This window comes from Crocuta crocuta, unplaced genomic scaffold (assembly GCF_008692635.1).
Source record: "Crocuta crocuta isolate KB4526 unplaced genomic scaffold, BGI_CrCroc_1.0 scaffold29, whole genome shotgun sequence".
In the NCBI taxonomy this organism is placed as follows: domain Eukaryota; kingdom Metazoa; phylum Chordata; class Mammalia; order Carnivora; family Hyaenidae; genus Crocuta; species Crocuta crocuta.
Window position 1 is genome coordinate 6,293,115 of NW_027533280.1, and position 26,919 is coordinate 6,320,033.

General features: G+C 43.6%; 1 protein-coding gene across 1 annotated transcript; it reads right to left on the reverse strand.

Annotated features, from left to right (window-relative positions):
- Positions 1–21,884: 21,884 nt before the first annotated feature.
- RPL6 (ribosomal protein L6) lies at positions 21,885–26,647 on the reverse strand. Its single transcript, XM_077747940.1, has 7 exons — positions 26,561–26,647; positions 25,475–25,708; positions 25,284–25,382; positions 23,794–23,937; positions 23,237–23,285; positions 22,557–22,741; positions 21,885–22,080 (listed from the first exon to the last, which is right to left on the reverse strand). Exons 2-7 carry the CDS (start codon positions 25,706–25,708, stop codon positions 21,928–21,930), a joined length of 864 nt encoding a protein of 287 aa, XP_077604066.1. The 5' UTR covers positions 26,561–26,647; the 3' UTR covers positions 21,885–21,927.
- Positions 26,648–26,919: the final 272 nt, after the last annotated feature.

Below are 26,919 nucleotides of genomic sequence, written 5' to 3' on the forward strand. Positions count from 1 at the left end.
TAGGCTCCACACCCAGCATGAAGCCCAACTTGGGGCCTGAACTCATGATCCTAAGACCAAGACCTGAGCTGAGATTAAGAGTTTGCTTGGGGCGCCTGGGTGGCTCAGGCAATTAAGTGTCTGACTTTAGCTCAGGTCAGAATCTCACAGCTAGTGGGTTCCAGCCTCACGTTGGGCTGTGTGCTGACAGCTCAGAGCCTGGAGCCTGATCCAGATTCTGTGTCTCCATCTCTCTCTGCCCCTCTCCCGCTCATGTTCTGTCTCTGTCTCTGTCTCTCTCAAAAATAAGCATAAAAATATTTTTTAAAAAAAGAGTTGAAGACTTAACTGACTGAGTCACCCAGGGACTCCTGTTTTTCTACTTTTTATAAGGACGTATTCATTTAAAAAAATTTTTTTTAATGTTGAATTTATTTATTTTGGGAGAGGGGAGAGAGAGAGAGAGAGAGAGAGAGAGAAGAGAGAGAATCCCAAGCAGGCTCCACACTCAGTGCAGGGCCCAACTCAGAGCTCAATCTTACGACCATGAGATCATGACCTGAGCTGAAATCAAGAGTCAGATGCTTGGGGCGCCTGGGTGGTTTAGTCGGTTACGCTTCTGACTTCAGCTCAGGTCATGATCTTGCAGTTTGTGGGTTCAAGCCCAGCATTGGGCTCTGTGCTGACAGCTCGGTGCCTGGAGCCTCTTTGGATTCTGTGTCTCCATCTCTCTCTGCCCCTCCCCGACTCACACTCTGTCTCTCTGTCTCTCAAAAATAAATAAACATTAAAAAAAAAAAAAGAGTCAGATACTTAACTCACTGAGCCACCCAGGCACCCTGTTTTAAAATTTTTTAATTGAAAAAAAACTTTAAATTTTAAATTTAAATTTAAAAGATTGTTTAATGGATATATAAACTGTGTTAAAGAAATGCAACATCAAAGTAGTAGTTATATAACATCTGCAGTCTCTTATCCTTTTGAAGTGACTATGCATTTGTCCCATAGTTGATCACCTGCTGTTATTTACATTTGTCTACAACTATTGACTAAACATCTTACAAAGCAGACCTCACTCCTTGTGTTCATCCCACAAGCACCGTTGTAAAACAGGACAGAAAAAGGGGGAGGGAGGAGAAAGCACGGGGCCCTTTCAGGACTTGACAAGCCTTTCATAATTATCACCACAGGTAACTTATTAGTTGGGAAAGAACAGGTGCATGACAATCCATCCAGTAGTCCTGGCCAATAGGCGGTATTTTGTGACAGTCAATATGGAAGCCAAGAAGACAGATAATAATCAAAACTGATTTATTTAGCAAGATCTTAGACATACAATTGGAGGAAAACTGAACCGTTATCTCATCTGCCTAGCCATACTGCAAACAAATGGGAAGGAAGAAAATTCCAGAGGGATCTCACACACACACATAAATACCCTACTACCTCCACTATCCACTACAAGAAAAAAAAAAAATCCTGTTGATGACACAGTTTTGCTTTCATATACAACGCGCAGCTGGCTGAAGATGCAATAACTTTCCAGCAACGTAGCACCTTACAAAGACGGTTCATACACTCTAAGTATATAAATAAGCCCATCCCTCCTTATCTGGTCCTTACATTAACCCTATTATTGTTCTCCTTTAACAGATGACGAGGCAGTCGAACATGATTTTAGGGCCTAGACCCTGGGGAAGAGTCAGACAGATCTATTTCACTCTCAGCTTTCCTCCCCACTGTATGACTTCGGTCAAGTTACTTCACTTCTGTGCCACTGTCTGTCTCCTCATTTGTAAAGGCAGGATAACAATAGTAACAACCTTATACGGTTTTTGTGAGAACTGAATGAGATCATGGGTGTGAAGTGCTTAGCACAGAGCCTGGCACACAACATGCTGACACTGTGGTCAGGGTGGTAAGTAGAGGTGGGGACAATGATGACAAAGAAATTGCAGTGGAAGAAGAAACCAGGGATTACTAAAGGTGTGGAACTTGCCCAAAGTCACACAGCCGGTAAGGGGCAGAGCTAGAATTTCAGTCCCAGTCTGATTCTTCAAACCTGACTTTGACCTCTAGGTAATAAATACTGCCTCCCACAGTCCTCAGGTACCTCGTTCTAACTTTATAGAGAGCTAGCCAGCCAAACCTGAGGGCTGGTTGAGCCATCTGTCCAAGCTCACCAGCTCTTCTTCCAGTTCTCATTTCTTTTTCTCTTAAGTTTATTTATTGGGGGGCAGGGAGGGGCAAAGAGAGACATGGACAGAGGATCAGAAGCAGGCTCTGTGCGGGACTTAAACTCAAACCGGGAGATCATGACCTGAGCTGAAGTTGGACACTTACCCACTGGGCACCCCTCTTCTTTCAGTGCTCATTAATAACATGGTAATTAATTCTACTGGTGAGCAAAGGTAGTTTTATTCATTTATTCATTAACTCTTCCCAATTGAGAATTTGGAACTCTATAAAAGTACATAAGCCCCTTCCAAAGGATTCTGACCAAAAGATAAACAGGCTGGTGGTATCCTCCTAGGAGAAGACATCAACATTTATAAATCTAAATTATCATCTCAAAGGTTTCATCTGAGTATATCCTAAGTATTCAAAGCCTTAACTTATTCCAGGGGCATCTAGGTGGCTCAGTCAGCTGAGCATCTGACTTTGGCTCAGGTCATGATCTCGTGGTTCATGGGTTTGAGCCCCAGGTCGGGCTCTGTGCAGACAGCTCAGAGCCTGGAACCTGCTTCCGATTCTGTGTCTCCCTCTCTCTCTGCCCCTCTCCCATGCTCGCTCTCTCTCTCAAAAGTAAATAAACATAAAAAAAAAAAGCCTTAACTTATTCCAGATGATCAACTCCTTCCCTTACATAGTAAAACAACAAAAACCAAATCCTTCTGAGCCTTGGTTCATTTCCTAAATAGTATCAGTAGAGCGCACTAGGCTTGTACGGGGTTGGTTGGTTTGCTTTAGTGNGCTCTCTCTCTCAAAAGTAAATAAACATAAAAAAAAAAGCCTTAACTTATTCCAGATGATCAACTCCTTCCCTTACATAGTAAAACAACAAAAACCAAATCCTTCTGAGCCTTGGTTCATTTCCTAAATAGTATCAGTAGAGCGCACTAGGCTTGTACGGGGTTGGTTGGTTTGCTTTAGTGAGATGGAACAGGCATACAGTAAACTGCATATAATTAAAATGTGCACTTTGATGAGTTTTGACATATGCAGGGAGCATATCCATCACCCAAAAGTTTCCTCGTGCTCTTTTGAAACTCCTTTTCCCGTCCCTTCCAGCCCACCTTCATCCCCCTGCGACCACTGACCTGCTTCCTGTCACTATAAATGAGTTTGCATTTTCTAGAATTTCATATCAGTGGAATCTTACGATATGTATTCCTGTTCTTCTATTTTCTTCCACTCAGTACAAATCGCACTTGTTTATCCATTCACCTTTTGATGGATGTTTAGACGGTTTTTTCCAATTTGGGGCAAGCACAAATAAAGCTGCCACGAACATTCATGTTCAAGGCTTCTGAACTGGCATGAGTATGTGGGGATGGGGTGGGTCCTTATAAACAAACACAATGAAAACTCAGAAATGCTAACCAAAATGCCTGAGTTCCAAATGAGTCTCAACTGTAGAGTACAAAATATCTTGGCCAATTTGGGAAAGTCAATTAGCTTCTCTGTCAACATCCATATATGCGATGCCTGTCCCCACTGGAGTCTGTGAGGAAAAATGAGATGGGAAGCAGAAATCTTTTGGAACTTCACAAATAAGCTATTGGGTTTTTTTTCTTCTAAATGCCCTTAAAAAAACCAAAAAGACTAATGTTCTGTGAAATGCAGTGCAAATGCAATATTTGTCATTTTTAAGCTTTTTAAAATTTCTTCAATTTATATTTATTTCACACTTAAAAAATTTATTTCCTACATGCTTTCACTTTCTGGCAACAACACAGAATTAAGATAAACACAGGTAGCTATTTTAAACACCCAGAAAAAATCCTCACTCTGAATTACTAATACACTGCAGTGGATTCAAAGTCCTTATCTACCAGCCCTACTCGCTCTGCACCCCAGGCTCTCCATCTCCTATGATTCTCCTCTTCCCCTGGGCTCACTGGGCTCAGAGCGCCAAACTGAGGATGCTAAGGATGCTTCTCTCCGAGGGACCGGGCCCCTGCTGTCCTCTCTCTAGGATGTACTTTCCCCAGTAGCCATATGGTACTCTCTCACCTCCTTCAGGTCTCTGCTCAAATGCCATTCTGCGCTTTCCCGTCTGCCCGTCCTCCACGAAACAGGCCCACAGGCCCGTCCCCACAATCCCTCCCCATTCCCCCTACCGGGCTATACTTGTCTCCACAGCACTGATCACTTGACATATTACACATACATAATATATATTTGCGTGTTTGTTATTGTCTCTATCCTCCCACTAAACTAAAAGTTTTTTAAAGACAAAGATTTTATTTTCTCCTCTGCTGTGTCAACACCCAAGACAGTGGGCCCCACTCACTTCTGAATTCTACAAATATTTGCTGAAGAAATTTGTTGACTACACCTTATTTATTGATTTCAAAAATAAATTCTGGGGGGCCCTGGCTGGGTCAGTTGGAAGAGCATGGGACTCCTGATCTGAGGGTCATGAGTTCAAACCCATCCTTGGGTGTAGAGATTAGCAAAAACAAAACAAAACAACGCCCCCCCCCAAAAAAAAACTTCTGTTTAGAATTAACTAGGAAGAAATTTTAATTCAAATGCTGTGCTCCTGCTTAAATTAAAATGCTAAGTCAATGTTGATCTACTTCATACATAGCATGGGTTCTTTTTTGAAATTGACATTTAACTCTCAGCAGCACTTAGACAGTGAAAAGAACACTGGAATTCGAAGGCAGGAAACCCAAGATCTACTCATCTGTCCTGCCATAACTAGCTTCAATACCAAGTCATAGCATCTTCTGATCTCAGATAACTTCTCTCCAAAATGAGGGAAGTGCTTATCTCCAAGGTCCCTTCTTGTTGCAAAATTCAGAGACTCTACTACAGTTAGTGCACACTTATGCATTAAGTTTGACAATCATAAATTTGTCAGCTTAAATGTTTACTTTTTAAAATTATTTTTGAGAATAAAGGTGGGGGAGGGGAGTGAGGGGAGACAGAGAATCCCAAGCAGGCTCCTTGATGTCCACGCAGAGCCTAACAAGGGACTGGACCTCACAAACTGTGAGATCATGACCTGCACCAAAATCAAGAGTCGGACATTCAACACAGTGAGCCACCCAGGCTCCCCATAAGTTTGTTGGCTTAGTCCAAATTTGTCAGATTCCTTCAGGTGACAGTTTTGGATCATATCTTACCAGAAAACCCTGTGAAAATATGGCCATTGATTAGCCAGATATCCACTGGAAGGAGACACTTGGAAGAGTGTACTTTCATAGAGGTGACAGCACTGCAAAAGTTAGTTTTTAAAGAGGTGAGGAACCTCTGATCTTCCTCAAATATGAAAAAGAATACATTACTAGAAAGGAAATAAAGGTATCTGTTTACTACTCTACCTTTAGCCAGTTATGAAATTTTAAATAATTACAAATATGAGTATCATAGTGCATGGAAACAGGAGAATATTATGGTATAAAGCAGATGAGTTAGAGACCAATAGACCTGGGTTAATGTCTGGGCTCTGTGTGTGGGATCTTGAGCAAGTTACATACCTACTCTGCATTTTATTTGCCTCATCTGTACAGTGGGCGTAACATTTATAGTTGTTACAATGGGTAACAGTATTTAGCTACTAGGATCCTTTGGGGAACTTAAGATGATGTCTGACACACAGGATACACTCAGTATTATTATTAAATAACTAAATATGAATATACCCACACAAACACAAATCTCATAGCCACAAAACAGTACTTAGCTATCCATTTCTACTGATACTATATAGCCTGTATAACATATGGAAAGAAATGAAAAAAGTTCTTCACCACTGACCGTCATAAGTACTTACTTATCACCCATACACATACTGGTTTCTGAGAGGTTCTTTCTTTAAGATCATTCTTCTGTGGAAACAGCTGACAAATACTCAATACATTTATGCGGTAAACATCTTAGGAAAGCCAACTTAATAACTCAGGTATTTTTAACTACTCCTACCTTTTTAATCCTAAAAATAAATAAATTACATACCTATAAAACTGTGGGATCTGTGAACTTATTATCTAAGGAACAAAGGGCATCCACTTCCCACATTTCAAATACAACAAAGTCAATTAAATAAAAAGATTCCACCATCATAGCATAATGCCCTTTGAGTTTTCAAGCCCAGAAGACACTCAGACGCTTCCTTTTTCTAGAACAGGCCCAAATGAGACATAATAAAACTATAATTCCATGTTAGGAATTCCCTACCAACTTGTTATCTTCCCTTTTCGGTGGCCAGACTGTAAAATAAGTCAATTAAGAGTTCACAATGGGAATGCAGCAGGCTCAAGCTCAAATCCAGACACAAAACACAGGGGACCGCACTCGCATCTCAAGCACGCCCAAACGTCTTGGCCAACGCGATCTGAGCACTACCGTTTCCAGAAACACACAGTAATGGGTTTTAATCCATTTCTATAAACGTTCCTTGTGCTGAAAGCCAAAGTGCAAAACCGCAAAACACAAAAGATTCCTCTCATTCTGTTTTTAGCCAGAAGACAGGCCATCCTCTCCGCGCCCTGTGCGCCCTACCCGATAAAGTCCTCCCTGCGACACTAAGAATTTCATGAACCGACACCCNAAGTGGAGGGGTGGGGGGCGGGCAGCGTCAGCATCGGCTGGCCTCGATGAAACGATATTGCCAGTATTCCCACCTCTGGGCAAACACGAAACCAAGTGAAGTCGGTGGAAAGTTCTCATCACCCGAGCATATTTGGTTTCCTTCTGCCCCCAAACCCGGCATCACAATTACGGAGATTTCCTTTTGCANTAAGGCCCCTGTAGCATCACCCTCGCTGTCCACACCGCCCGCTTCCCTGACAAAGGCCCCGTGTCAAACCCAGGCACGACACAGAGAAGTTGCTGGATTGCCCATGACGGACCGACAGCTGCCACTGCCCTCCCCCGGGAGGGAAAAAAAAAAAATCAACACAGAACTGGTAATGAAAAAAGGGCGAGGTGTACAACGTTAAAATTAAAATGTCCCCAAAGCTAGGCAACCTGGGTGTGCCCTGGAAGTGAGTCCAGGGAGACCGTGNCCAGGAGGCCCGGGGCTCACGGGTCTGCGGGACGTGGACTGCGCCTCTGGATGCGTCTTGCCCTCGGACTGACCTTCCCTGCCTCTTCTACCCCTAGCCGTTTGGGGGCGCCCTGGGTCTGCTGTCCACCGGGAGAAGCCGCCGCCTCCCCTCCTCCTCCTCCTCAGGTGTGCACCCTGGCAGTGGCCAGAGCCCCCACCCTGGGCAGAACATAGAGGTTCACTCCCTGCTTTCACATTTAAATGAGATATATGCAGAAATCTGGCATAGTGCATGCTTGTTCATAAGCACTTAGTAGAGCTTCACAGTAGGTACTTCGTATTTACTAAAATGTCTGGTAAACAAGAAGCACTCGGAACCTGATGAAAATACGGGCCCCTGGGTGGCTCAGTCGGTTAAGCCACCAATTGGCTCTGGTCCTGATCTCCCGGTGGGCGGGTTCAAGCTCAGCCTCAGGCTCTGTGCGGACTGCTTGGAGCTTGTTTTAGATCCTGTGTCTCCCTCTCTGCCCGTCCCCTGCTTGCGCGCGCTCTCTCTCTCTCTCAAAATAAATGAACATTTCTTAAAAACTAATGTAAATAAAGCACCAGTCACAATGCTTGGTGCTCAGAGTCTGGCACTCCATAAGTGTTCCTTAGTGGGAGTTGAAACTATTGTTATATTCCATCAATATTTAACACTGATTGACATGCACCTTAAAAATAAGCACGCCGGCCCATTTTAGGAAAGAACTATGTGTGTAGAGAAAAATGGTAGAAGAACACATACCGAATTAACTTGAGTTGCCATGCAGAGTGTAATGGTTGAGGTGAGTATTATCTTTGTATTGCTTTTATAATTTAAAAAAAAGCACTCATTGGTATCACAGAACTTGAAAATTATGTCCACAAAAAAACCATACACATGGATGTTTATAGTAGCTTTATTCATAATTTCCCAAACTTGGAAGTGACCAGGATGCCCTTCAGTAGGTGAGTGGATAAGCTGTGGTCCATCCAGGCAATGGAGTATCATCCAGAGCTAAAAAGAAATGACTATCAAGCCATGAAAAGACATGGAGGAGACTTCAAGGCATGTTACTAAGTCAAAGAAGCCAATCTGAAAAGGTGACATACTATGTGATTCCAACCATAGGACATTCTGGAAAAGGCAGAACTGTGGTGACAGTAAAAAGATGACTGGTTGCCAGAGGTTTGGGGTGTGGAAAGTGTGATGAATAGGCAGAGTGTGCAAGAGGTTCAGGGCAGTGAAAATACTTGGATACCGAAATGATGGATACATGTCATCGTTCATCTGTCCAAGGGCGCAGAATGTACAGTACCAACAGTGAGCCATAATGGAAATCATGGACTTGGGGAGTGATGATGTGTCAGGATGGGTTCCTCACCTGCAGCAAATGTACCATCTGGTGGGGGAAGGTGAAGACAAGGGAAGCTATGCATGTGTGGAGGCAGGGAGTATGTGGATAATCTCCGTCCCTTCCTCTCAACTTTGCTGTGAACCTAAAACTGCTCTGAAAACCAGCTTCCAAAAAAAAATAGTTTTCATAATGAATAAATAAGCAAATGAATCGCAAGGACATTAAGGTGCATTCCCTTTGATCCAGCAATTCAGCCATGAGGAAGTCATTCCAAAGAAATAATGAGACCCATAGTCAAGGATGCACATATAGGGATGGACAGGTCCTATTGTTTATAAGGGGAAAAATTATAACGAGCTAAACATCCAATAATATGGAAATGGTTAACCATAATAATGGTATATCCATAAGATGAAATATTATTCAGAATAATGTTTGTGAAGAATATTAATACAAGTGAATGTTCATAATATATTGCTAAATGGAAAAAAAACATGCTAAAATAGTAAGGAAATTTTGGAATTTAACTATGTCTATGTACCATTGCATTTTTATATTTTAACGTTTTTTAAAACTTGTTTCTGAGAGAGAGAGAGAGAGAGAGACGGAGTGCGAGAGGGGGAGGGGCAGAGAGAGAAGGAGACACAGAATCTGAAACAGGCTTCAGGCTCTGAGCTGTCAGCACAGAGCTCGATGTGGGGCTCGAACTCATGAACCATGAGATCATGACCTGAGCCAAAGTCAGCCACTTAACCAACTGAGCCACCAAGGCGCCCCTACAATTGCATTTTTATTTTTTTTAATGTTTTATTTATTTTTGAGAGAGAGAGAGAGACAGCATGAGCAGGGGAGGGGCAGAGAGAGAAGGAGACACAGAATCCGAAGACAGCCTCCAGGCTCTGAACTAGCTGTCAGCACAGAGTCCAACGCAGGTGTCAAACCCACAAACCGTGAGATCATGACCTGAGCTGAAGTCGGATGCCCAACCGACTAAGCCACCCAGGTGCCCCTACAATTTCATTTTTAAAATGACATGGCATGTATGACTATAGATACAGGATAAAAGACTGAAGGGTATCATGCCTGGTAACATTCGGGTAAATCTCAGCAATGCACTTACAGCTGACTGGGGGATTTGTGGTTTGTGCTTTGGAATGTTTTCCTAGTTTTCTTCCTAGACCATGTATTATTTTGAGAAAAGCAAAAACAATTTTTTAAAAAAAAAGCTATTGAACACCTAGGAGTCAGAATGCATCTATTCATTATCCACCATAACAACCTTCAGAAGATTCATGAACAGCACATCGTACAAGAACTGAGGCTCAGAATTAAGTGACTTGCACCTGCCTAAGAATTTGCAGAATCGAGATTTGACCTGTAGCAGGGCTCCCTCCTGCACTGCCTCCCTCTTAAATAAATAATTCTTATTCATGGTACTGTTAACAACAATCTTATGCCCCTTATAATGATTTAAATTTCATTTTTATGATACTTATTCCACAAGCATTTGTTGAGCCTCTAGTAGATGTCAAATCCTGGGAGGTATATAGAATGGAGCTATATCTGAATACCTGAAATAATACAAGAAAAATGGACTCCCTGTTCTCAGAGAGCTGGACAGCTCTAATAACATATGTCAGAAATATTCCACAGAAAGATGCTATTCTCCTCTTATTCCTTCAACAAATATTTATTGATTCCTAAGGCAGGAAAGTCTTCTCTCGAGGAAAACAATCTAGTGGGGGAGACAGATAAATAAACAAAGAAAACCTAAATCCAGTCATTCAGAGCAGATCAGTGCCGTGAAAACAATCAAACAGGCCAATGGAATAAAACAACCATTTCACAATAACCCCGTGAGAGAGGGAGTCTTATTTTCCTCTCTTCCAGTTGGGACACCAAAGCTCAACTGGATATTTTGCTCAATGTCTCACAACCAGTGACCATCAAGGCTCAGATGTGAACCCAGGTCTGTCTCATTCTACAATCCCAGCTTCCTAATTTGGTTGTAAAGAAGCCACTTCTTTCCTTTTGCTCACAGCTTCCCAACCTGATGCCAACCATCACAATTTTTTAAGTGCTCAGGTTTTAGAATCTAAATAACCACCGGTGTAGCTCAGAGAATCATTTTCCTGCTCTTAGTGTTTATATTTCAAGATCAGGAGTCAAGATGCCCAGAAACTATTGTCCTTCACCCCAATTAATGAAACAGCACATAACCAGGGCTGAAAGTCTTTAGACTGCATAATGAATAGTTATTTAATATTTTAGCAACAGTAATTAATTAGTCATAGGACTGCATGGCTGCCACCGTACCATGATGAGGCAGCTGATGAATTAATATTTATAGAACCCCCTCTGGAAAAAGACCATTTACTGGGAATTTCTAGAATGGTCAGAAAGACAAAGAAAGTCCCCAGTCAAAAGAACTCTATGCTGAAAGCCAGGGTGCAGAGAATCCAAATTTAGTCAAGACAACACACACACACGCACACACACACACACACACGTACCCATGCACACAGGAAACATCCATTCATAGGTACATAGAAAGAAAAGGTTTATGGTTTATAATTCCTTTCCTTTGGAATTGTTCTTTCCACTCTTCCATTAAAAAATGAGGTATCAAGGGGGGCGACTGAGTGGCTCAGTTGGTTGAGCGTCTGACTTTGGCTCAGGTCACGATCTCACGGTTCGTGGGTTCAAGCCCCACATCAGGCTCTGTACTGAATGCTTCCTCAGAGCCTGGAGCCTTTTTCGGATTCTGTGTCTCCTTCTCTCTCTGCCCCTCCCCTGCTCACGCACTGTCTTACTCTGTCTCTCAAAAATAAATAAACGTAAAAAAAAAAAAAAGGTATCAAGATGGGAAGAGAAGAGAAGGTGTTGACGGGGCAACTCTAATTTGGAAGCAAAGAAGCAGCATGAGAAAGCAGGAAGAATAGTTTTGGTAGGTCAGACCTCAGTTTCCCTTGGGAAGCATCTCCCCAAGAGAGAGCAAGCTTGTTGATGAAGACCATCTCCCTGCTGCCCCAGCTGCTGACGTGATGTTCACTGGCCTCGGCTCAAGCTGGGGCCCCTCTGGGATTTTGCAATATCTCTCCCTTCTGCTGGCTTTTCTGTACCAGCTGACTGTCTAAAATGAGCCTGTAATCCTTCCTGGGCTCACAAAAATGTGAGTGTGGCGTGAAGATAAGTGGTCCTTGAAAAGCCGTAATAAAGCTTGAAATAGCTTTAAACAAAGCATCCATGTTAGTTTTTAAGGTTTTTCAAACACCAAGGGAAAAAAACACATGCACATATCTGCTAAATAGACACACACACTGACAGAAACTGTGGGGGAGATTGATTATTTCCATCTCACTAATCACAGTCTCAAAGAGGAAACATACACCTACTCAAAATCTTTTTTTTTTTTTTTCCAAATGATCTGGTAGGTCTTGTTCTTTTTTCTTTTTCCTTTTTTTCTTGTTTCATTCAAGGAAGATTATTGTGGATCATGGGTGGGTCTGTGAAGTGGCAGGGAAAGGAAATCGGATGAAAGAAGTATTTGAAAACGGAGAGGGAGAAATTCTTCTTGGCGCTCCTTTGAATTACCGTCGCTAAGGGACCAGCCTCCACGTTGATGAAAAGCCCAAAGATGAGGCAGCATTGAGCGCGGCTCTCATTGGTGAAATCAAGCACCACCGAGCTCCGAAAATTGCTGTGTCCTCTCGCGTCCCCTTGTGGGCACCAGAGGCCTTGCTGCGCCGGAATTTAAAATTCTGACTTGCCAATTTTGCAAAAATCTCCCCAGCTGCAAAAAATTTAGGTTAAGAAACGGTAACCCAACACACAAAGGAAAAGTGAGCAAAAGACACAATCGTAGAGTTTGCACAAAAAGCAAGCATTCTATGTTTTCATTAATTCCGTATTCCCTGAGTGCAAGAAGCCCCATCTGTGATGAGCGGAGTGGACCATATAGAACAGAAGCACCTTCACCATATTTGGGCTGAGCACCTGCTTTGTGCAAGAGAAGGTTAGGTCCGTAAAGCTTAGGATGGGGAAACAATTTGGAACAAGTACTTCCACAGAGGACGAGAAGCCCAGGGGTTTGGTCTGAGAAATAGGGGAGGTGGCCTGAGGATGGTGCATTGAATGATGTGTGTGAGTTAAATGAATGGGAGGGCTGTAGAGGAGACTCAGCAACCCAAAGAAAAGTTATCACAGGAAATGCTGTGTGTGTGGCGTTTGAATCACAAACTGCCTGGGTTTGGGTCCCAGCTCCTTTGCATGTTACCTTGGACAAGTCATCCCACACATGTGTGCTGTCTTCCCATCTTAAAAGAGAAAAATGATCCATCATTCTGCTCCTAGAGATTTACCCATGGGAATCTTTCCTCAAACAAGGAGTTCTTACATTCTCACTTTCTACTGGGCTCATAGCCCAGCTATGACTTAGCTCCTATCCTCAAGAAGCTTAAAATCTAATGGGGGAGAAGAACTTAGGCTGCAGTGAAAGAAGTCCTATCTGTGATGGGGGAAGTGGAGCGTATAGCGCAGAGGTACCCGATTCATATTTGGGGTGAGGCTTGGGGGCCAGGCAGGAGATCTAAAGCAGTAGCTCTCAACTGCGGATGTTTGTTACCTACCAGGGGACATTCAACAACGTCTGGAAATGATTTTTATCATCATGAAAGGGGTTGAATGCTACTGACCTCTAGTGAATAGAGGCCAGAGATGCTGCTAAACATCCTAGAATGCCCAGAACAGTTCCCTCGCTTCACGTGCGTGCACACACACACACACACACACACAAATGAAGAAATTATACAACCCTCAAATGTCATTAATGTGGAAGCTCAGAAATTGACCCAAAGTGATGACTGTAGTCAGGGGAAGGGTAGTAGTGGAGTTTTCCAAGACTTCAGGATAGCTTGTGCAAAATCTGAGGTGAGAGATCATAATGTGCATTTAAAATAAAATAGTATGCAGCCACTGAAAAGAATAAATTTGAAGTTTTGACAGCAATGTAAGAGATTTATGAAATAGTATTCTATGAAGGAAATCAGATGTATGTAGAAACTTACATACATCCATAGGAACTAGAGACGTGTGCACCTAGCAAATTGAAAATGGTTGTGTGTGGTGAGCATAAGGGTATTTTCTCTTTCCTATCCTTGTTATGAAGGAATTCAGTCTGAAGAAGCATTAGGATTCCAGAGTAACACTGGTGGGGATTTTGTTCCCCACAATTTTAGTATAATTTAAGCCTGTACTCCGGAAGTTACTTATTTTTGTGTCGGCAAGTTTCTTTTCCGTAAAAATTCAGATTGGAGGTTCTAATGGGTTAAAAATCACTCAGTTGGTCAGATTCCCGCAACCGTCCATTTACTAACATATTTTAGTTTTCCCTCATGTCCTCTCTAAAACAGTGTTCATATAGAAGCCTTCAAGAACGCAAATAGGATTATCGTCTGCGTCTAAAATCCTGCTCTCTCTTGACTTCCTCTGGCGCCCCACAAAATGCTCAGGATCAACCTCCTGTGCGGCCATGGTGTACTTCTCATGGTCCTCACCCCCCTTGTACACACTGGTCATGCTAAAATACTGCTAGTTCACAGACTAAGTATCATCATCATCTCCTTCTCTGGGCTTTTGCTGTAGTCCTGGGGTGGACTGGAAAGTGTCTTCTCAATTCTTCACTTTCATCCTTTATTAAAATTATACAGCCACGCCCTTTGTTATGCGACTGTACTAGTTGGAAGAGTGTTCCCTCCAAACTCATGTCCATCCAGCATCTGTGAATGTTTCCTTCTCCGAAAATAGGTTACATTACAGAGGCAATCAAGTCAAAATGATGTTATACTAGATTTGGACACCAATCCAAAGACTGGGGTCTTTATAAGAAGAGGGAAATCTGGACAGAGACACAGAAGAGACACAGAGGCAGAGATCGGAGTGACCCATCTACAAGCCAAGGAATGCCAAGGATCGCCAGCAGCCGCCAGAAGTTAGGAGGGGGGCAGGGGTCAGATTCTTCCCAAGTGCCTCCAGAAATTAACCCTGCTGACACCCTAAATTTGCACCTCCAACCTCCTGAACTGTGGGACTGATTTCTGTTCTTTTAGTTAAAAAAAAATTTTTTTTTAATGTTTATTTTTGAGAGAGAGAGAGAGAGAGCTCACAAGTGGGGAAGGAGTAGAGAGAAAGGGAGACATAGAATCCGAAGCAGGCTCCAGGCTCTGAGCCGTCAGCACAGAGCCTGACACAGGGCTTGAACCCACAAACCGTGAGATCATGACCTGAGCCGAAGTAGGACGCTTAACTAACTGACTAAGCCATTCAGGCGCCCCCGATTTCTATTGTTTTAAACCGCCCAGTCTGTGATACTTTGTCACTGCTGCCCCAGGAGACTAAATCGGGGGACTTCCTCAAACTTCCCACCAGAGCAGGTCAGATTTCCCCTCCCCAGTGAGGTCTCGGCCATGTGACAGGCTTCAGCTAATGAAGTTTTAGCAGATGTGCCGTAAGCAGAGGTTTGCATGTCTTTGTGCCCTTTAGCATCTGTCAATAGAAATGGGAGTTGCTGGTCCCCAAATGAGATATGTGGCAGATGTCCTCCAGAACCCAGCCCCCAGCCCCAAAGTAGAGCTTGCCCACCGCCCCTGGAGGGGTGAAATACATGCTTTTTATTGCCAACCACTGATAATACTCACCTTTGTTTTATGATTAATCCCTAAATGCTGATTGCCTGGCATGGTGCTTAGAATAAAGTAGTTGCTTCATAAAAGCTCTTGGTGCTGAATCTGAAGACACCGTGCAAAAAACTTCACACATTCATTCATAAGGTGGTTTTACGATTTGCATCCCTATCGGCTGCTTCTTCACCTTGTCCCAGACAGTGTCCCCTGTGAGCTAAGAAAGTCACCCTGGCTTCTTTCAACTTCTTTACCAATTGTGTGACTGTTTCTACCTCTTGGCCTTTGCACGTGCCGCTCCTTAGCCTAGATGCACTTCCCCACCTGTGAAACTAGTCAAACTCTTCCTCATCCTTCATGTCTCGCCACCTCACAGAGAACTCCCCTGCCCTCCCCAAACATCACAAGTCCACCTCTTTCTCAAAGTCTTAGCACACTATAGCTTTTAGGAGTAGTTAAGTGCAATTAAATAATTACCCATACAAGTGTAGATGCTGGTCTCCCTCATTAGACTGTAAGACACATTATGTCTACCGCAGTGCCTGGCACACCGTCTGGGCTTAATACAGAGTTGAAGAATCACTAGGGGCACCTGGGTGGCTTAGTCGGTTAGGCATCCAACTTTGGCTCAGGTCATGATCTCACGATTTGTGAGTTAGAGCCTCATGTCAGGCTCCATGCTAACAGCTCAGAGACTAGAGCCTGCTTCTGATTGTGTCTCCTTCTCTCTCTGACCCTCCCTCTCAGAAATGAATAAACATTAAAATATCAAGAAAAATAAAAATAAATTAAAAAAAGAATAATCATGAAATGAACTAATTAATACCAAGTCATCTTTTGTAGGGAAGTCCATAGGTAGGGAGATTAATTGAAACAAGGCTCAGCTTTAATAATTTGAGAGTCGACAGAGGACATGGTTAAGAGCATGGGTCCAAGGGCCAAACAATCCAAGTTCAAACTCCATTTGGAGAAGTTACTTACCCTCTTTGTACCTTAGTCTTCCCATCTGTAAAATAGGAGTGATAATGAAAAATACAAGAACCTGTTTCCTGTGGTGGTAGTAAGGGAGTTAAAAGTATGTATCTTTTTAAGAAAATTTTTAAATAATATCTTTAATGTTTATTTATTTTTGAGAGAGAGGGAGACAGAGGAACCAAAGCAGGCTCTGTGCTGTCAGCAGGGCTCAAACTCTCCAACCATCAGATCATGACGCAAGCCCAAGTCAGCCATCCAGATGCCCCAGGACTTAAAAGTATGTATCTTAATGTGGAAAGCAGTATGGTGGTCCCTCAAAAAATTAAGCATATCATTACCATATAATCAAGCAATTCCACTTTTTCTTAAGATTTCATTTTTAAATATTTATTTTGAGAGAGAGACAGTATGAGCAAGCAAGGGAGGGACAGAGAGGGAGGGAGAGAATCCCAAACAGTTTCCACACTGTCATCGCCAAAGCCTAACATGGGGCTTGATCTCCCATACCATGAGATCATGACCTGAACTAAAACCGAGAGTTGGACGCTTAATTGACTGAGCCACCCAGGAGCCCCTTAAGATTTTAAGTAATCTCTACACCCAACATAAAGCTTAAACTCATAACCCAGAGATCAAGAGTAGCATGCTCCATGGAATGAGCCAGCCAGGTGCCCGCACTTCTTTTTTAAAGGTACTCTTAAAAAAAACTTTTTAGGGGCGCCTGGGTGGCTCAGTCAGTCAGTTAAGCGTCCGACTTTGGCTCAGGTCATGATCTCATGGTTCGTGGATTCAGTCCCTGCATCAGGCTCTGTGCTGACAGCTAGCTCAGAGCCTGGAGCCTGCTTCAGATTCTGTGTCTCCCTCTTTCTCTGACCCTCCCCTGCTTACGCTGTCTCTCTCTCTCTCTCAGAAATAAATAAAACATTAAAAAAAAAAAACACTTTTGGGGGGTGCCAGCATGGCGCAGTCAGTTAAGCACCTGACTCTTGATCTCAGCTCAGGTCATGATGTCAGTTTGTGGGTTTGAGCCCCAGGTCAGGCTCTGCACTGATGGTGTGGAGCCTGCTTGGAATTCTGTCTCTCCTCTCTGCCCCTCCCCAGCCTGTGCTCTCTCTCTCTCTCTCCCTCTCTCTCCTTCTCTAAATAAATAAACAAAAAAAATCAATATTAAAAAAAAATTTTAGATGTTTATTTTTGAGAGAAAGAGTACAAGTCAGGGAGGAGCAGAGAGAGAGGGAGACACAGAATCCAAAGCAGGTTCCAAGCTCTGAGCTGTCAGCACAGAGCCCAATGCAGGGCTTGAACCCACGAACCATGAGATCATGACCCAAGCCGAAGTAGGTAGCTTAACTGACTGAGCTAGCCAGGCACACCATAATCATTAAACATTAAAAAAAATGTTTTCTGGGGGGGCACCTTGGTGGCTCAGTCAGTTAAGCTTCTGACTTCGGCTCAGGTCATGATCGCACAGTTCGTGGGTTCAAGCCCCGCATCGGGCCCTGTGCTAACAGCTAGCTCAGAGCCTGGAGCCTGTTTCAGATTCTGTATCTCTCTCTCTCTGACCCTCCCGCACAGAGCCTGACACGGGGCTTGAACCCACAAACTGGGAGATCATGACCTGAGCTGAAGTCAGTCGCTCAACCGACTGAGCCACCCAGGTGCCCCTCTTTAAACATTTTTAAGTAATCTTGACACCCAATGTGGGACTCAAACTCATGACTCTGAGATCAAGAGTTGCATACTTTACTGACTGTGCTATTCAGGGCCCCCCCCCCCATAATTTCACTTCTAATATATACCAAACATGATTGAAAACAGGGACTTGAATAGATATCTGTATGTCAATGGTCACAGCAGCTTTATTCAGTTGCCAAAAGGGAGAAACAACCCAAATGTGCATCCGTGGGTGAATGAATCAACAAAAGGTAACATACCCACACAAAGAAATATGATTCAGCCATAAAAAGGAATGACGTTCTAACACCTGCTACAACATGGATGAACCTTGAAGAAATTATGCAAAGTGAGATAAGCCAGACACAAATACTGTGTGATTCCACTTACATGAGGTACATAGCATTCTCTGTATTCATAGTATTCTATACCTCTTCCGTACCTGTATCTACGTCCAATATATAGAGAAAAGGTAGGACAGAGGTCACTGAGGTGAGGGGGAGGGGGAGCTGTACAGCATCTCAGTCTGGAATGACACAAGAGTCTGCAGATTGATGGTAGTAATGGTTATACAACGTGAACTGTAAGCTTAAAACTGTTTAAAATAGTACATGCTGATATATACATTTTACGACAATAAAATAATCCTGTGGAAGTATATACTTTAACTGCTTGGCACATATTCAGGACCACAGTGTTTGCTACTGTGATTATCTGAAATGTAAGTGAATAAGCAGCAAAACCAGGACTTAAATCTAAGTCCTTTTGATCCCCAAAGCTCTAACTTTAACCTCTACACGGTTTTCAACTGACCTGCACTCAAGGGGATATTTTTTTGAATGTATTATTCCACACCTTTTCCCAAAGAAATTCCCATTTTATTTTTATTTTTTTTAATTTTTGAGAGAGAAAGAGAGAGTGTGCAAACAGGGGAGGGGCAGAGAGGGAGACACAGAATCTGAAACAGGCTCCAGGCTCTGAGCGGTCAGCACAGAGCCCGACGTGGGGCTCAAACTCACAACCGCTAGATCGTGACCCGAGCCGAAGTCAAACACTTTGCCACACAGGCGCCCCAGAAATTCTCATTTTTTGCTTGTATAATGTACACTTGTACAATGGGGAAATCCTGAACATTGTTGCCTTTCCTCACAATTATGTACTTTGACACTATATTTTGAATTGCACATGGACAAGCAACACGGAGCTCTGTTCAACACTTACTACAGCCTCCAACATTGGGAATCAGGCCCTAGACCTTGGTCACTACAGCCTGGGAAGTGATGTAGGCTGAATAATGGCCCCAAAGTGTGTCGATACCCTAATGTCCGGCCCCCATGTTACTTCATTTGGCAAAAGGGACTTGGTAGGTGATTAAGCTAAAGATTTTGACATGGGGACTGGGTAGAGCACAAAAATAGATTTGGTCTTTGTCTCTGGTTCCTAACACAGAGCTCCTAAAGCCCATGGAATTTCCCAAGTGGTAGGGGTATCTTTTTTTTTATTGCTAAGAAACTCCTTTAGATCATGCCTGACTTTATGCTGATTAGGTGACTTAGGAGGAGACCCTAGCCTCAAGATGAGACTGGTCACCAGAAAGCCCAACTGATTACACGGTTGGAACTTTCAGCCGTACCGACTTAAGGCAAGGGAGGGAGTGGGGTACTGGGCCTGCGGCTGGGGTGGGGAAGAAGCTGGAGATTACAAGGTTTGATGAGCTTCTGGGTTGGTGAACACATTGCAGCGCTGGAGAGGACATGCAGACTCCATGCTTCCCACCACCCCCCTTGCCTTGTGCTGTAGAGTTCCTCCACTTGGCTGAGCTGTACCCTTTACAATAAATAAATGCAAGTTAGGGGCTTCCAAGTTCTGAGTCATCACAGGAAATTACTGAACCTGAGGAGGGTTGTAGGGTAGCCAGGTCAGAGGAAGTGGGATGATCTAGGGGGTGTGAGGGGTCGAACTTGTAATTGGTATCTGATGGTGAAAAGAGAATAGGCTGAAGAAATGGGCTGATCAGAGGGTCTTGTGTTGTAGCCAAGATGATTTGGAACTGAACCTGAGTGATAAAGAGCCACTAAAGGGCCATAGCCATAAGTGACAGGTTTAGATTTGTTTCAAAAATGTATCCAAGCATATGGCTATATACCTACTGGAGAGGTTAGAATTAAAAAGATAGGGCACCTGGCTGGCTCAGGTCATGACCTCAGTTTGTGAGCTCAAGCCTTGCATCAGGCTCCGCACAGTGTGGAGACTGCTTCGGCTCCTTGATCTCCCTCTCAAAAAATAAACACGAAAAAAAAGAAAAAGACCATCATGGGGATGTGACATACAGCATGGTGGACTGTCGTTAACACTGCCAGCTATTTGGAAGTTGCTAGATTGTGTTAAGTTCTCACAAGAAAATTTCTTAACTACATACAGACTTACAGTAGTGATCACTATGTTCTACACCCAAATCTGTCAATTCTCTCAATTAACAAAACTGAAAATACCAAGGGCTGGCAAGGGAGTGGAGTAACTCACACACTGCTGGTGGGATGCAAATGGAAAGTCTAGTGGCTTCTTGTAAAGGTAAATGTATTTACCATACAACCCAGCAATCCTGCATTTTCACCCAACAGAAATGAAAACATATCCACACAAAAACCTGTATGTGAATGTCGATAGTGGCTTTATCCATCACCTCCAGGAACTGTGAACAACCCAGTGTCTTTTAGAGGGTGAATTTCAGGGAAGGAATACAATGATGTAACGGAGCAACACCTGGCTGTGTGAAAAACCACCGAACCATGAACATGAAAGAGTCTCAAAAACCTTATACTAAATGACATATTCTTTGACTTTCTGGAAAAGGCAAAACAACAGCTATTGAAATCTGAGGCCTGCCTGAAGCAGGGGCTGACTTCAGGAGCATGAAGAACTGTGGTGGTGGTGAGGCTTACCAAACTACACAGAGGTCACTGGATCATGAATGTCACCAAATGTAAACTGTCAATTACATTAACTTAAAAAGCCCACCAGGGTCATCTTCCCTGCTCTATTGCCAAAGCCTCGAATCTGATGTCCTCTTGTGTAGGGAGCCTGTGGAGAAATGAACCCTTATTTGGAGACAGGGAGAGAGAATCCCAGGCGGGCTCCACACCCAGTGCAGAACCTAAGGCAGAGTTCAATCTCACGACCTGAGAACCATGACCTGGGCCAAAATCAAGAGTCAGATGCTCAACTGACTTGAGCACTCAGGTGCCCCTGGACACTCTTATGCGAAAGCATAAACTGGTTCAAGCCCCACAGAAGGCAGTTTGGCACAATCTATTAAAATCAAAACGGATAAATCCTTATTCAACCAAAAAAAATTCTTACTGGGTACTCACTCACCTGTGTGCACAATGAACTTATTTACTATCTCATACATAATTATAAATGATGTAAACTCAAATATCCATATAACGGAATACTACCGTCTGCATCAGTGAAGATGGGACTTTCTATGGAATAACCAAAGCACACGGTTTGTCATCTGTGTAATAGTGTGTACAGCATATGAAGTTTCTGGTTATAAAAAAAAAAGGTAAATAACTATACTCACTTACTATGTATACTTTTAAAAAACTAGAAAACTAGATATACAAGGTTGCCACGATCATGGGAGAGGACTGAGAGGTGGGCCAATGGGGTTGAAATGGGTATTAATCATGCAAAGGTAGGTTTGTGGCCTGAAGAAAAGAGCTGCTGCTTCTTGTCCACACAGTCCAGTACTGACTTGCCCAGTAACTGGGGAAACGTCACTACTTTGTACTGGGAGGTGCTGGGTGGCAAGCCACAGCAAGGAAGGCAAGAATGCTGACCCGAAGCCAATGACAGAGCAGCGCTTCCCCTGCAGCTGGGGCCACCCTCCCAACCCTAACTCCTCTTAACAGAGGCTAAGATCCCAGAGCCAAACCACATTTCTGGGCAGATAAAAAGTTTTAAAAAGACACAGAGGAGATGCATCCGTTATTTAATTAGGTTCTTTGTAAGACATTTAGAACACCAGTTTGTGAGGGTAAACTCCATTCGTGAGAGAAAACACAGAGCGGAGGTAGCCCTGAAGCTGAGGAACAGCTTTGATTTTTGGCAGAATTTGCGAGTCCACAGCTTTCTGGTCAACCTTGCGCTGCTCTGTGATCTCATATTTCTAGGGGGAGGGAGAAAAAAAAAAAGAAAAGAAAATCATTTAAAAGTAGGGCACAAATACCACACCCCAGTCCTCTTGGGAATCCTATCTCACAAGTACTCAATCCCAGGGACATTCAGAATGTAATTTTAATTATGATTTCCTTGGAGAGCGGTGAAATATAACCTGTTTTGAATATAATAAAAACAGTAGCTCTTTTCCTTTTGTCTATTTTAATAGACATCAAGGATAAATGAGGCTAAACTCCCGTTAGAACGGTGGCAGTTAATTCAGAGCTCCATGAAACCCTCAGAAAGGTTCTGAGATGAGCTCTCAATTGCTATTAAAAATTACTGAATGCACCGGCATCTGAACATTATTATTCCCCAGATATTCCTCGTTATTTACAGCTTTTCTTCATTGATTCTTAACTCCATTTGCACTCCCACCCAGGGGAGCTGGAGCTATCAGAAGCGAAGACAGAAAAGGAAGCTTACCTCTTTCTCCGTGTCGAAGATCTCCCCTTCCTGGTGTCTGGGTTTACGCAGCTTCTTCTTCTTAAAGTAAGCATCAGTGAGGTGTTTGGGGATTTTCACACTGCTGATATCAATTTTGGTGGAGGTGGCAATGACAAATTTCTGGTGTGTTCTACGCAGAGGAACTCGGTTGAGGGACAGAGGTCCTATGGGGAGAAAAAGTCAACACGGTGGGGAAAGAGAAAGCGAAGATTTAAGAACAGACTTTGGATTTAAATAAACCCGGTGAGTTGAATTTTCTAATTCTTTTTCTCTGTATCTCGAGAAATCTCAAACTGCTTTTTCTATTGCCATGCATCCAGACTTTTTCAAGATCTATTTGTATAAGGCTCCCCACTCCTCAAATTTTAAGTCACCCAAGCTAGGAGACAGCATAGTCACTCAAACACACCGGTCAAAACCACAGATTCCTCACAAACTTAAACTGAGTGCTGCTTTCCAGAGTGACCAGTTCACTTTTCACCTGTTTGGCAGCTCCACTGTGATCTCATGGTTCCTGAGATCGAGCTCCGTGTCGGGCTCTGCACTGACAGCGTGAAGCCTGCTTGACATGTTCTCCCTTTCTCTCTCTCTCTATATAATATAAATATATAAATATAAAAAACCAAGTTTCAGAGTATAAAATCCAAGGATTTTCTTACCAGTCACAAGTAGCAAGCCACTGCTCAGCTGCTTCAGAAAAACCACCCTCTGTAAATAAAACAGAAATGTCACACATTTTTGCAACTACACACCTGAACTAATCAAATCATAGCCTTCTCAATTTGGCAAAGGAAATTCCTAAATACGTGTCTGCTCAGCAATTCTGGAAGCAACTATACCAAAGTAGCAAGAGGTGACCCCTGGATACGAGCAATACTTTTGGGTGCTTCTTTTTAATGAGCAGACATTACTTCTAACACCTACTTAATTTCCTTAACTCAGGAATTCCAGCCCTGGAAATGTATCCTAAGGAAAGAACACAAATATACAAATATTTTCAGGTACAGGAACGTGTGAATCATCTATAGTAAGTCCAAAAGCAGGACATGGTAATAATTTATCGTACATTATGGACTAAACACGTTACCCTAGTGACTGGGCTGCTGGTCTGGTCATGGGTCCCCCGCCCACTGCGAACTAGTTACTGTAGGCAAATAAAGAAATCCTCCCCAGCATGGGACACATTGTACTCAAGCACCTGAGGTGTTCTGCTCACCTTGCCCCTGTGGCGCCCAGTGAGAATGATCAGGATGGTCCCAGGAGTGATGCTGGCTCGCAGTTTCCGCACGTGCTGACTAAAAGGTTTTTTGCCGTGGCTCAACAACTTCCGAGGCACATCTTCGGTAGGATAATACCTGGGCTGTAGAGAATCCACAGGTACATCTTATTGAAACAAGCTGATCAGATTAGTAGAGCTGGTCATCTCAGTGCAACACTTGCTATACCCTTTTCAACTTAAAATGCTTTATTTACGCTATTACTGTTCGTTTTCACTTCTCTGTAGATATTAAACTTGGAAAATGTCAACGGTGCTTATCCTTTCCATGCAAAACACAGGATGGAATCCATTTAACTAATGGAGCTGTGTGTTCAGGCAAAGTTGGAAATAATCAATCTGGGATTAAACCAAGCCTTAGAATTACACAGCAAGCTATCATTCACTGTCCTAGCACCACACAGTCACGTAGCAGTGACTCTCCAGCTTTCTGGGGTCCCTGACCTTAACCTAAACCACACTTCTCCAGAAACCACACGTCCGATACATATTTTGGCGATTATGAAGGAGGCATGGCTTGTTTTTCGATTCAAATTCTGTTCACATCCTCCCCATTGACACACATTACTCCCATCTTATCCACAAAGGAAGATAAACCAGTTGAGATGAAGGGCACCGGTTTACTGTAAAACAAGGCCCCACACAAGGACCACTAAGGGTGTGGCAAGGAACTCACAACCCCCTCTCGCTTTTATCCCAAGTATTAGTACCTAACAGGAAAGCCAGCTCACAAAACACATGACTGGGAACCAAAGCACCACTTTCCCTCTGGGGCAGTAATTCTCAACTGTGATGCCTCTAACACATCCGGGAATACTTCCATAATGAAAATTACAGAGCAGGGGCGCCTGGGTGGCTCAGGCGGTTAAGCGTCCGATTTCGGCTCAGGTCATGATTTCACGGTTCGTGGGTTCAAGCCCCACGTCGGGCTCTGTGCTGACGGCTAGCTCAAGAGCCTGGAGCCTGCTTCAGATTCTGTATCTCCCTCTCTCTCTGACCCTTCCCTGCTCATGCTGTCTCTCTCAAAAATAAATAAAACATTAAAAAATTTAAAAAAAAAAAAAAGAAGAAAATTACACAGCAAACACTAAGAAAGAGTTGGGTCTTGTGTGTGACTACAAGAGGAGCCGAGAAACCGTGCTCTGGTCTGTAAATGCTCTCTCGGCCTACCAGCATCCTAGGCTTCGTGCCTCAATTCTCACAACCGCCCAGTGCGACAAACCTTTATTATTCCTGCTTTGCAGGCGAAGAACCCAAAGCACAGAAAAGTTAACCCTACTTAAGAGCAAACAGGAAATGTGTAAGGCCCAATGTTTGTAAACCCAGAATCCCCCGTTAGTGATTTCTCTGGTAGGTAAACACAAACCTCTAAATCCCAAAACACTCCTCCGGCTACTCAAGCTTCCACCTCAGTCTTTTCCAAACCTTACCATTTTGCGGAGTTTAACCACTCGGGTACCACCATTCTTGTCACCACCGACTGGTTTTGTGACCGTAGCAAGAACCTTCTCCTTCTTTTTCTTTTCAATCTGTCAGGACACAAAGGCATCAAGGTCAGGGGCAGGCAAGTGTTTCTAAGGTTAGGATGGAAGTGATGGTCAGCATTCCCCTCATCCCTTACCCTGGATTTAGCTGCTGAATACTTCCTCTTGTACATGGCTTTTCTCGAATACATAGCCGATCGGGAGTATCTGCCAATTCCTCGGACTAGGACCGGGTTTCGGCTGCAGTGGGGCTTCCCCTTCTTTGGGGTTTTAGCCTTGAGGTTGCCCTTCTTAACCTTGCCACCAGCATCAGTCTTCTTGGCTTCGGGTTTCTTCTTAGTATCCGGCTTCTCGGCTTTTTCACCCGCCATCTACCAACACACAGATTAAAAGGAAAGGCATTTCACCAACTACCTTATAGTAAAACAGTATCTAAGCTTATCAGGGGACGAAGAGGCTTCCGAGGGGACAAACCCTCACTTTCTCTGCCCAAGTACCTCTAACATGCTTTCGTCCCTCCCCTGTAATATAGGTCTTCTTCCAAAACCACACGCATCTGCAACGACCCTCATAATGGTTAATTTTGGGATCGTCTCCCTAATACACAACTTTTTTGTTTTTAATTTGAAGAGACCGTACATCTGTTTGCCAAACGTTTAGTGGGCAAAAGTCCTCATTCCATTATTTCACTCTTCCTGTTTCGGGAATTAGAAATCTGCCAAGTCCCCACTATGAAGCAGAGACGCTGGACCCTGAAACCGTTTGTTTCCGGAGCTTCTGCTCTCTTCAGACCACTGTCTCATTCAAGAAACTCGGCTTAGGAGACGAGGGCACAGAAACACTCGGCACAAACTCAGGCCAGACTGAAAAGAAGCGCAAAGCCAAAAGGCGACTTCCGGTCGCGGACATGGGAAGAAGGAAAAGTAGCATTTGGCCTCAGCTCCAAATCCCAACGTGGCTGAGACACTCGGCGGCGTCTTTTCGAACCCGAACCCGGGACTCCAGAGCGCGCGCTGTCACCATGATCCCTGCGGCTGCATTATTCCGCTACGGATCCCCAGAGGGGTCCTGTATCCCCAGCCCAGGAGGGTGGCGAGCAGCCGGAGTTCCGACGCCTCTACGGCATCCCACCTCACCCTCCCTTTTAGTGCCCCCATGCAAAACCCAGGCGAGAAAAATGAAGCGTCTGGAAGGTCCCTCAGTTGGCCCCAAACATGTCCGACCCTTGCAGATGTCTACTTGTTTCCCTCTCGGTTCGGATGGTGAAGGATTAGGCGTCCTGAAATCGAGTCTTGCAAAGAGGCTCCGCCATACTTACCTTGCAAGATGGGAAAGAGAACTAAGATCCCGGCTTCCGGTCTATAAGGGAATCACGGGAGCTGTCGAGGGTCACTTCCTTCCGGATCCGGGGCATTGTGGGAAGTGTAGTTTTCCCTCCTTTGACAGTGCTAATACGGAGAGCTATTTTTCCTTATAATAGGCAAAAGCAAGGAACATTTTGAAAATGTTTTACTTTACAGTCCAATAAAATTCTCAAAATACTAATGGAAGCCTACTTAAGTTACAACGTTTTATTTTGCTT

Excerpts from the sequence above, each read along its gene's own strand:
- RPL6 (XM_077747940.1), bottom strand. The coding sequence starts at position 25,708 with ATGGCGGGTGAAAAAGCCGAGAAGCCGGATACTAAGAAGAAACCCGAA. Across the intron at positions 23,938-25,283 it reads TGGTTAAACTCCGCAAAATG|CCCAGGTATTATCCTACCGA; the intron begins GTAAGGTTTGGA and ends GATTCTCTACAG. Across the intron at positions 23,286-23,793 it reads CTGGGCGCCACAGGGGCAAG|AGGGTGGTTTTTCTGAAGCA; the intron begins GTGAGCAGAACA and ends TTTTATTTACAG.